Source organism: Silurus meridionalis, chromosome 8 (assembly GCF_014805685.1).
Source record: "Silurus meridionalis isolate SWU-2019-XX chromosome 8, ASM1480568v1, whole genome shotgun sequence".
Classification (NCBI taxonomy): domain Eukaryota; kingdom Metazoa; phylum Chordata; class Actinopteri; order Siluriformes; family Siluridae; genus Silurus; species Silurus meridionalis.
The window spans coordinates 10,163,959-10,176,509 of NC_060891.1; the positions used below are offsets into that span (position 1 = coordinate 10,163,959).

Here is a 12,551-nt window from a genome sequence, read left to right on the forward strand (position 1 = left end):
AAAGTGGTAAAAAAATAATAATATTGCTGGTAGTTACAAAACAAATAAGACCACACACACACAAAAAAAAAAAAGAAAACGGTAAAAGAGGCGGAATCTCGGGCTTAAGCCTCCACTCTATAGGCAGGTGTCATGATGTTTTTATTATGCAGCACCTATTATTTCAAACCTTTTATTTCTATCCAGTAGCATTATGGATACAAAATGATTGATGAAAAATGTAACCAATGAGTTCAGGATTCTAATGATATAACAATTGCTTGTCTGGCTACCTGTCCATAAATATGAATGCCAACTTAATATCAATAGCCAAACATGTATAAAAATAGGCTTTAATGGTCAGCCATTAATTTATATGCAGACTGAATGAATAGAGTATGAATGGCCACCTGAGTTTAGCAGGGAGGGATGAACCAGACATGGCTTTTACCCTGTACTTTTCTGGATTGCTCCATTACTGATTTCATGTATTTATATATGAAAAAAAAAATTTCAATTCAGGAAATTTATATTCACGGTACTTCATTTATAACTTTCTATAAATGATTATCTTTTTGAGCAATACTTTAAATAATGGACAGTAAAGCTCAAAGTGTCTTCTCAAAAAATATTTAAATTGTGTATGTAGCCTACTTTTATCAGGAACTGTCAACATTTAAATCTAGGCAGGGCATTTTAAAAGCCCAAAAGCTGTGGCAAAAACAGGTTAAAGTAAATACAGAAATTACCAATTTAATGGCTTTTGAGTCATTAGAGCAGCAGGCAAAAATAAAAGGTTATTTTATGCTACAGGATTCATCTAGATTTCACAAGCTTCCACTTTATAATAGAAATCTCTTATCAGCATGTACTGAAACAGCTTGCTGCTGTTCTGCTCACAAAATATACCACAGCTGGTTAATGACTAACAGGTGAAGTGTATTAAAATTGTTACCAACTCTAAGTAACATGTATTAACACAGAAAACTGATACTGTTTTATGCTAAATTGAAGAGAGAGAGAGAGAGAGAGAGAGAGAGAGAGAGAGAGAGAGAGAGAGAGAGAGAGAAGAAACATCTTATCCCCATGCACTCACTGGCAATATCTGGGCAGCAGGTGTTTCACTGGAGGGAGTCCAATCACAGGGCATGTCTGTGCAGCATGCCAGAGCTGGAGCCAATCAATTTCACCAAAAAAAAAAAGTTTGCACCTTCAAATCCTGCAGCTGAGTCCTTTTCAGAGCATGGCTAAATCTGGTCTATGAGCTGATTGCCATGATCTACATTTTAGGTGTTCCTAAACAAAGACAGTGTTCCTTTTGCATGCTTTTGAAATATTGATTTTGTTTAAAAATGAGAGGCCAGGCATTGCAGCAGTTTCTTTATTGTAAATGCATTGTTTGTGGGTAGAAAGAGTATAAAATGTAGAATATTGCACAATATAAATCAATTGCACTTTCTCAAAGGTAAAGCAATGCATCTGTGTCTCATAATGCTACACTTACAGCTAGTCCACACTGTGCAATTCAACTGTAAATTTAAACTAATATGTTTCTGAATTATAAAAAAATATATGGTTTAATGATGTATGGATATCCATTGATTGGTTCCTAACATTATACTGCACTTTGCATTAAAGTCAATGTAGGTTAAATAATAGCTTGAGGGAAGTCAACAATTCTTGAGTGACTAATACAAAGCTAAACAAGTAATAACTGTTTACATTTATATAAATAAGATATTTACATAGCCCTCTTTTTAGTCTGTATCATTACACTTTTCAGGTCGCAAAGAGTTTTAAGTTTTGAGTTTTGTACACAACTGGTACAGTTCCAGTGGTTGTGTTGTTAGGCTGTTGTTGTAATAAAACAATTAGCCTGAGAGGGTACCACTAAATGTTGTTGTTTTACAATCGTCTTAGCCATACTACCTTAGCTATCATTCTATATGAAAAACAGACTATTGTTGAAATCAAAAGTCATACAATTTATAGTAAAGCATTTGTTTCTGAGAGCACATAAAGAGAAAGCTCCTCTTGAGCTTATAGAATACTACAAACACCCAACTCATTTACTCCTCAAGAGCCAACTCCTCAACATCTAACATTTTAATGAAAAATATATAAAGTTAGCTACAAACTAAAGTAGTCATATATAAAGCCATGTGTTTTGCATGCAGTCAATTAATTCTGCATGTACACATTGTCTTTCAAAGTCTGAGCCAATCTACTATTTCTTTGAATAAAAGAAAGCAAGAAAGAAAGGAAATAACATTAAACAATCATATTCTCCCTAAAGTTTGTGCTTTGCCATCTGGTTGTGATAGATAAATATCAAACTATTTCTTTCACTCTATTGAGCCCCTGCAGAAGGAAACAGGATTTAGAACAAAACAAAGAGATAAAGACTTTTGTTTGTTCTTTTTTCTCGGTTATACTAGTAGCCCTAATCTTTCTTATCCAAAATGCTCGCCATCGTTCGTCCTGCTTTAGACATTAAACAAAAAAATTCAAAAAAATTTTAGTAAACATGATTCCAGTCTCCAGGCTCTTATAAAAAAGGATAGGATGAAAACAAATGTGATTCCTCATTCAAATCCAATGTCTGTTTGTCAGTGCAGAATTAGACAAGTGGGCTGCTGGGTGTTTGTTATGGTGTGATAAGTGAAATAAGAGAGGTAAAAGTCATGATTCAGAGAAACCAGAGTCTCCAGCGTGCATGCTTCTTGGCTTCGGTCTTGGACTTGCGTTTGGGGGTGGAAGTGTAGACTTCATGCGTATAAGGCAGAGAAGGGTAGGCCGGCTCTACTGCTGGACATAATCTTGTCATCAATGGCTGGAGTTTGTCTTCTTGCAATTTAAAGTCCAGCTCCACACTAAAAAAGATATATGCAATTACTTGAGGTTTAGTCCTTAATGAAATATGAGTATTATATAATGCAACAATAATATGTACATTGCAGCTATAATGAACAGAAACACCAAATAATCTTCATGTATGGCTTAACAATGTGTCCAGAGTTTTACTAACTGAAAACCTTTGGTGCCTCATGAAACAAAAATACAACAAAGAAGACCTAGAGGTGTTGAGCAACTGGAATCACACAGACAGGACAACATTAATTAACCAAAACTGCAACCACTGGTCCCCTCACTTTCCAGATGCATATGGACTTTTGTTATAAGAGGGATTGCTACACAGTGTTGAACATGGCCCTGTCTATTTATTTTTTTATTAGAGATGTTGCAGCCAACAAAATTACTTTTTATTTTTCCCTAAAATATAACATTTCTTCAGTTTAAACATTTGATGTTGAAGTTCTATTGCGAAAAAATATGGGTTTATAAAATATACAATTCATTGCATTCGGTTTTTATTAAAATGTATTTATTTATTTATTTATTTATTTTTTTTTTTTTTCATTTTTTTTTTATTTAGATTGTTAATTTTTCAACTTTCCACTTTCCACAACAACAGTTTTTCGTTAGTCTCCAGAAATAACTGTTTGTGAACAAAGTGTTCACAACAGTGTGAAGTCTGTGCCTTCCTCAAATACAAGTTAAAGCTCTATCATGCAAACAAGAAGCCATATGTGAACAGGATCCAAAAATGCTGCAATCTTCCCTGTGCAAAAGCTAATTTAAAATGGATTGAAAAAAGTGAAAAACTGTTCTTTGGTCTGACAAATTAAAATGTGCAATTCTTGTTGGAAACCATGTACGCTGCATTCTCTGGACTAAAGAGGAGAGGATCCATCTGGCTTATCATCAGAACTCAGTTCAAAGTCAGCATCTCTTATGGTATGGGCATGCATTAGTGCCTAAACATGAACAGGGAATGAATAGTCTGCACATCTGGAAAGGTAATATCAATGCTGAAATATATGTACAGATTTTAGAGCAATACAGTAAATGTTTCCCTCCAGATGGCGTCTTTTTCTTTTTTTAATATTCTAGCAAGGCAATGCTTAATGCTATACTGCAACTGCATGACTTTTGTGGTTGGAGTCTGGCTGCTGAACTAGCTTGTCTGCACACCACACCTGTCACCAACTGAAAAGTATTTGGCACCTCATGAAATAAAAAATACAACAAAGAAGATCTAGGATTTTGGGAGAATTCCTCTCACAAAACTCCAACTCCAACTGCAACTGGTGTTGTCAGTTCCCATATGTATAGAAATGTTTTACAGTCATTACACCCAAAATTACTTTTTTTTTTAAGTGGTACATATCCTCAGTTTAAACCACTAATATATTTTCCGTATTTTATTGTGAATAAATAATAAATGAATACTGTTTTTATTTACAGTTTGTATAGTATAGTATAGTATAGTATAGTATAGTATAGAATAGTATAGAATAGTGTAGTACAGTACTTATTTGGAATCACGGTTGAATATAACACTAATATATATTTTTTGTCATTAGCAAAGGTTTGATATGAACCCACAATTGCATAGGATACTAGTTGTGCAGTTTGTGTGTCAGTGTGTGTTTGTCTGAGCCAGCTGACCCACTCTCTTCCTCTACAGTTATGATCCCTATCTGATAAAATAATCTACGTGGACAGGAGCAGTTAAAACCTCAGATTAGCGGCCTGGAAGATTTAATCTGATCTACATAAATTCACTCTGCATGCAGCCGTGTCCTGCATACTGTGACTCATCGATGAACAGCACTGAGATTGAGAAGCTCTGCAGTTCATAGGCGCATTAACCCCCCTTCCCCTTCCCTAATTTATTTCATTTCAAACACACATACCAGGATGGATATGAGTACAGTCATGATCGTCAATTACATCTATTTATTTAAGATTAATATGCGCTCCAAATAAATTACAACCACTTTGGCAGGCAATTGTATTCACCCATGCACAAAGCCTTTTGCTTGTTAGGAGATCACTTGGCAAAAGAAGACACAGCATTCGTAAAAGACAGACTGCAGCCTGTGATGATCTACACCAATCTTTAATGCAGGAAAAAAAACATCCTCCAAATATTTATTCCCCCTTTTTTTTTACTTTGACTATGCGCGTTGACAAGCCGATGCAATTCTATTGACTGACAGCACTGTGCAAATGATTGGATTCAATTTCTCTTCAGTGTGTTAAATTTAGAAGTAACAGACTTATTATTCTTGTTGCACTGTTTGTGAAGGCTCAGCAATTCTTGGCTGCTATAGATTGTAGAGGAATAGGGAAGCTGTGCACTGCTCCAGCATGTGTCTAAGATTGTACTAAACAATTAATCAATGGTTAAGATCTGGATAGTTGGTAGCTGGTAGTTCTGTGTTGTCTTGTATGTGGTCAAGTTCATGTTAATATCTGGTAAATAAAGTACTTTTCTAAACCATTAAAAAGACTTTGACTTAAGCTTTTATTTAAATGAATTACTTTAAATCAATAGTTTGAACTTTTAAAGGACCACAGTCCAATCACATGGTGTTTGTATTATTCCAGCATACATTACATTACATTTCTTTGATTGACAGCATAGTTATGGATTCATAAAACTCTTTCTTTTGTTGGTGCCTGATAAAAGTAACCTAAGGTCTTTCTCAATTATATGCTCTGATGCTTTAGCTGACACACACGTACACTACTCTAACACGCTCAGAAAAATAGGATTTTAGAGAGAATCCCCTTGAGTATTTTATCACCAAATTACAGACTAGTCTAGCTCTGTGTATTGCCATAAATATTTAAATAAAAGGTTTTTCTATTAAGCCACTGCTTCTGTGTTGGCACAAAGCGAGATAGTTAGATCAAGATTGATTGCGATAGATTGGGTGGTGTTTACTCTGTAAGCTGCTGGATCTTTAGCAGTAAGCGAAGGCACACTGGAGTACCAGCTGTCTGTATCTCAGTTGGTTCCATTGAGGAAGAGCTTATTCTGGAGGCTTGGCTTAAACTGTGCACAAAAATTGTGCTTCATCTCTATACTGTAAGACATCAGATATTGTAATGCAAGCCACATTATGACCATATAGAAATATATTAATGTATATGTATGTATAATTGTGAGTAAATAATAAAACATGATGCATTTATAGGAAACTAATCAAGGATTGTGTAAAGTGATGGTTACCTGGATGACACTCCCTACACCAAGCTGATTATGGATTTTTTTTAATACAACATATACTAAATATTTTGTAGCCATTTGTTAATTTGTCATTATTTAATATTTCATTAATTCATATTAATTCAGAATAAATAAATAAATAAATAAATAAATAAATAAATAAATAAATAAATAAATAAATAAATAAAATCAGCATGTTAGCATTAAGGCCTCTTGTATCAGAAAGCTAACGTTTAAATTGTACCTCTTTAACATGAAAACTCCTTCATAAACCCTTTTTCAGACAACTTTGCTATTTTAACCAAACAATTTTTAGTTTTTATAATTAAATGACCTTAAGTGTTGTAATATAATCCTTGAAAGAGGTAGGTCAAATCTATAATGTTTTTTAAAAGAAAAATTAATAAATAAACAATCCCCTCCAATCAGAACTAAGCATTGAAGAGTGCTGTGGTTTAATTATAGTTATCATTCTTGGCACTTAATGCATTATTTTTATTCAGAAACAACTGCTAAAACAAGGAGGAAATGCTGCAATTATCTTCTGCTTTTTGTTGTAAAATATGGTTATCACTGCTGCTTCTGAATCTGTCTGCTGTGCTTCCTTGTCTGTTTAATGAGCCATCAATGTCCATTCTCTAGGATGCTTGGAATGGATAGAGGATACAAAGAAAGGCAAGTTACTAAAACAGAAAATAATTCACTCAGAAGCAAGAGAGAGGGAGGAGGAACAGGACGACTGACAGGACCAAATCACCTGATTGGAACTTCAGGCTAAAATGCAGAGCTAGCCATCAACTGTCAGGTCATGCTCTCTAGACAGCTCAGGATCAGATTGGTGCAATCAGACATTGTCTTTTTCCACTTTTTTTTGTTTCAGATTGTTTCAATGAGTCAGCAGATCTCATTAGTGCTGACTACAGCCCAACGTTCAAACCGTTGCTGGCTCACATACTATGTTCTCTCTTGAACTCTTTTTATAACAGCATATGCTCCCTTTTTCTAAAAGCTAATCACACAGAGTGAAAGAGAGAGAGCTACTACAGCTGAACATATTTATCTGGACCTGCCATAAAAGTATTGAATTGTCTCAGTTTATCCCACTACCATAAATTCTTTATTGGAAACAGACTTGTGACTTATAATGCAAAAACAGTGCTCATATAAAATGAGACAGGGAAATAAATCAACCAGTAAGTAAATAATTAATGTTAACAGGACAGAAGCAATAATTATCCTAAAAAAAGAAACAAAAACAGGCAAAAATGCTGCAAAGTGATTACTACAGCCTGGTGTAAATAAACTTTATGTAAACGATGTTGGAACTGAAGTGTTGCCTTTCCATAAAAAATGCATGGACCTTCCAGTTAAGTTTTTTCATGCAAAAAGTATAAGAATACACCATTTAAACAACAGTGGGCACTAAACCTTACAGTTATTTAAGTTCTTTTGTGGACAGTCATATTGAATTCATATTGGATGATATGAAACACAAATCCATTAAAATGTTTCTTTATGTTAGTTCTCTACATACTATGGCCTGGCTTTATACTTCTTTCCATAATCTTTCAGCAAGTTTATTGAGATGAATATGATAAATTATACAAAGAGATAGAAAATGCTGGGTATCTAATTAAAATAGAAGAACATTTTCATTTAAAGCCCCATACTGTTTCTTACTGTGACATCAATTGTGACACCACACACATAAATACCTGTATATGTGGTGGCACATTCTACTTCATACTGAAAATTACAGCCTTTCCAGACCTGAAAAGACCTTCTCTGTTGCAGGGATCTTAATCGTATCACAAGTTCTAGTGTTTAAAAGATGTTTAAAAAGTGCAAAGTGCAAAAAAAATCGTATTAACAAGGAGAAATGAGATCTCACTTTGATTATTAGAGCCCTATTAACATCAGTCTCCAGCTCATTAGATGAGTTAAAATTCACTTGCAGCATTTAACCTGCTTTTAGTTCTCTTATGTTGACTAAATATATTCCCCAACTGCACATTGTCTTTAACTTTTATACAATAAGAATACTTAATAACCCATATTTCTCTCTCCCTGTTAACCCTCTTCTCTCTCTCTCTCTCTCTCTCTCTCTCTTGCAAGTTAAACATGCTCCTGAGGTAATAGTGACCAGTGTTCCTGTCCCCCTCCTCTCCTCGGATATGCCCACTTCATCCTTGCCTGCTTCTTGATGGTATTTTCTTCGATTGGAGGCCACTCCGTGCAGCTGGGAATGTTTTACATCAACGGCCTGGGGATCCAAGAAATTGCAGAGCAACACAGAAGCTTTTGAGGATGGATTTGGACTATACTTATTGTCAACAGTCTGCTACAATGACTGAGGACTACAGGTAGCATTTGATCACCATCACTGCATACCTCAACATCATTTAGCTTTAAAAAATGTGCATTTGATGCAACCCAGATGAGGATGGATTCTGTCTTAATTCTGGTTCCTCTCAAGGTTTCTTCCTTATGCCATCTCAGTTTTTCCTTGAGACAGTTGCCACCAACTTGCTTACTGGGGACATACTTACACTTATAAAGAACAATCTTATTCATTCTTTATTACCGCATTATCTGTGTAAAGCCGCTTTGAGACAATGTCCATTGTTAAAAGTTCTATACAAATAAAAATTAATTTAATTGATTTTTCTGTCTGAACAACATCACTGTATGCAGGCATAAACCACATTTTCTTGAAGTAGAGATACAAGTGTAAAAAATTTTTACTGACAGAAAAAAACACTACATATAAGCTATCACACATACTGTACATGCTTGCTCATGCTTTTCTCATTATTCCCTGTATATGTTATAATAACATTCACTCTGTTGGGAAGGTTTCCGAAAAATTTTATAATGTAGCTATGGAGATTTGTGTTCATTCAACCGCATGAGCATTAGGGAAGTCAGGTAATGATGTCTGGTAAAAGGCCTGGAGTAAAGTCTGTTTTCCAGTTTTTCAGAAAGGTGTTCAGTTAGATTGAGGTTCTGTGCAGGCTACTCAAGCAACTTCTTTTACAGTTTGTTAGTAGAAAGGTAGCTATTGGGTGGGAACTGGCATATGGCCAAACTGGGACAAGCAACCACTATGCTGATATATTAGAATAATTTACCTTTATTCGTCATCCTAACCACATCCCTTGCTAGTTTAGCATGCAATTGTTACAATTTCAAGTAAAATAATATGCATTTGTAAATATGATTTTCAGACCCATGTTCTTCCTCTACTAAAATCTTGTGTTGTGTGTAGCCTATAATTCCATTTTACAAACCGAGTAATTATTACCCTGTAAATTGCTTGTTTTCTTTTGTTATTTAAAACCTATTACACTGCTGGATACATGTGCATGCGTTGAACAATTATCAAACTCAAGAAACCCCCAAAATCAAGATAAAATGCTGTTACACTTGGTTTTAACTCTTTATTTATAAAAAAAAATAATAATAATAAATAATTATGACTTTTGTATCAGTGGTGCTAAGTGACTTTCCTGGTTTTTACAAATACATTTAAATTAATTTCTAATCCGTCTAGACAAATGCATTTCCATTGCCATCTGCTGTGTGGTTGCCTGCCACTTTTATTACGGGTAAATGGGAAGCTAACATTCACAGCAACTTGTTTGGTTTGAGAGTCCATGTACAGTAGATAAAAGCAAAAGTGTGTGCATAGTGTATTCGTGTTGTTACATGCTGATATAACCATTCATGAATAGATCTCGCATCGCAGAACCTGAGTAAACTTCTGTACCTGCAACATGCAGGAGCATTGTCAAGTTGGAACACTTTTGTGTCTGTTAAAGTGAAGGAGAAACCTTAAATCTCCACCATGCAAGTTATTCTATACAATCGTGTACTTTAAAGTTTGTTGCAACAGTTCGGAGAAGTAACACGTGTTGTCAGAGTATAATGGTCATGTGTCCACAAACACTGAGCCATATAGTGTACATTTTAAGTAAATCCAGGTTTCTAGAATTCAACTCAAGCAACTTTGACTTTAAATAAGCATTCACAAATAGATATTCAACTATATTAAACTAAAATGTGGCATATAAGTACAGTATGTTTGTAGGGATCCATGTGACAGCACTGAACCATAATAACCTTGTTGGTCTTTGGTGACAAAAACATCACTGTGCATTATGAGTGTAAAATTCTTCAACAGGATCCAGAGTGTTTTTCCGCTAGGAGTTTTTCCACTCTTGTCTCATACTCTGTTGTTGACTCGCACACATCTTATAGGTCATCCTATGATTATATAATGATGCAATCCAATGCTCTATGTTGCAGAAAGAATGCCCTCCTGCTCTGTATTACATATACAAACACACAGTATAGTATAAATGATCACAGAAGGAAAAGCCTGCTTTGCTCTTTCATTCATTTTTAGGAAAAAAATCCCATTATCTGATATTCATTTTAAATCTGTACTTGATCAACATCTTTCTTACAATGGATTATGTTTGTTTGTTTAAGATTTCTTTATGTTCCCATAGCTGTTAAGGTTACTGTCGAAATTAGACAAGCTAGTCTGTGTGAGATCAGACTTATCTGTTTACATTTCAATATACTGTATAAAGCTAGCACTGAGGGTACATTTTGTGCTTTTAATAGTTTCATAAACATTGTATAGCTTTAAGAATATTTTATGTACCAGACATAATCTGACCATGATCTGTCCTTGACACACAATGAGCATGAGCAAACAACAAACACATTTTTACTGAGAGAAAAGAAACATGTAGTCTAGTCTAAACGACAGTGGCCATAGCACCAAATAATATCTGTAAAAAGGTCAAACAATTCCCATAGCTGATTAAACTGAACATCTCTGATATTACACTCCCAAGTATGCTTTCTTTTGTCTCATCTCTAAAGAAAATGTAGCTTGTCTGTTTAATTTTAATTTTGGACCATAACATGATTGTAATCCAGTATTATAATTTTATAAGGAATTGGTGCAATTAAAATGATTTCTGCTTTCTGATAACGGCACTCCAAAGACACATTAACAGCATAGTCAGTTACATAGCTAGCTAGTTTGCACTTGCAAATCAGATCTTCTCTAATGAGCACTAAAGACTATGTAATTGAACACTGGCTTCTATTTAATGCAATTAGAAAGGTTTTTTAAAAGAAATTTAGCTGTGTTTCATACAGCATGTGTGGTTACTGCTGCCAGTGTGTAAAATGTACACATATGGTAATATCATTAACTGTCCTGTCCATGTCAACTACTCCCCAACTCAATAACAAAATATTTACAGTACAAATGTTCTGTAAATGATCTTTACACGAATTAGCCTTGAAATGTAAAATTCCTTTTACTGGAGTCATATTGTTAGGCAGGGTACAGTAATCCCCTGTTTATCGCGATGGGTACGTTCCATAACGGCCCGCAATAAACGAAAACTGAGATAAAATCGCATTTTTGGGGTGGTATCCGTTTATGTACTCAGTACTGTATTAACATTTTACTTAATTTTATAATTTATAATTATATTTTTTATGAATACATTTTCTTATAAATATTTTACGCTATCCACGAGAGACCAAGGAAATCAGCTAAATAAATTGGTTATGTCACAAATGCAATTCTGCGATAAACCTTGTGATCAACTTAAATGCACATTTTTATCTGTACTAAATGTACCTTAAATTAATACTTTTCACATTTTTTATACTTTAATCAACATGGGCATGGACAACTATGGATGCTTTATGCAAATGTATGTTTATTATTAATGAAACCAAACCCAACATAGAGCATGAAGACAAAATATTCTTGTAAATGTTTTAAAGTAATTATGGTGTTTTAAATTATGAAATCATCAGAAGTTTTGCTATGTTGCCACACAGCTGGTTTTAGTTGGCAGATGTGTGCATCATGGTGGATTTTAGTGCTTGATTTGAGACTGCAAAAACAAATGTTTATTGATTAAAATAAATTTTTCTGTGGAGTTAATTATTTTTTTTTTTATGAGTAAAGAAAGGACGTTGTAAATAAATGTTGCATCGAAGGTTTTAATCTTGCCTCTTTTATTTTAATTTATTAATATTTTTAATAAAAATAGGCAAACGGAAATGAGCGCTGCATTAATCGCACGTTAATAGAATTAGTTAGTAACACGTTAATTTTGACAGCCCTAGATTTTTTTTAATTAATATCTTAAATTAATTTTGTATAAGAAAACATTAACAAGATTTGTGAAAGTATAAATATTGAGTATCTACAAGTGAGTAAATTCTGAGAACAAATATGAATATTTAATATTTAATTGCATAAAATGCAATTGCATTAAATTGCACTAATTTTAATAAATGTTATATCTGACTTTTAATTTATTACAGGCATTTCTTTAAATGATGTTGAAATTAATGTGCAGACGTGATAAATTAAAGGAAAATTTGTTGCTTGTGCTGTGGGAAGAACTTTGGATATTATTCCCTTACAGGGAAGTGTCACTACAAA

General features: G+C 34.0%; 1 protein-coding gene across 3 annotated transcripts in view; it reads right to left on the bottom strand.

Moving 5' to 3' along the window:
• The window catches only part of insyn2ab (inhibitory synaptic factor 2Ab), a 104,490-nt gene that overhangs the window by 56,692 nt on the left and 35,247 nt on the right, over window positions 1–12,551 (bottom strand). The window contains exon 4 of one of the 3 annotated variants that reach the window (XM_046855002.1): window positions 1,083–2,852. The exons of 1 other annotated variant lie outside the window; for it this stretch is intronic. In XM_046855002.1, the coding sequence (XP_046710958.1) occupies window positions 2,669–2,852 (184 nt within the window). In that variant the 3' untranslated portion in view covers window positions 1,083–2,668. Of the gene's footprint in view, window positions 1–1,082; window positions 2,853–6,571; window positions 6,708–12,551 lie in introns of those variants that run through there. One more of the 3 variants, XM_046855004.1, reaches the window with a different exon arrangement.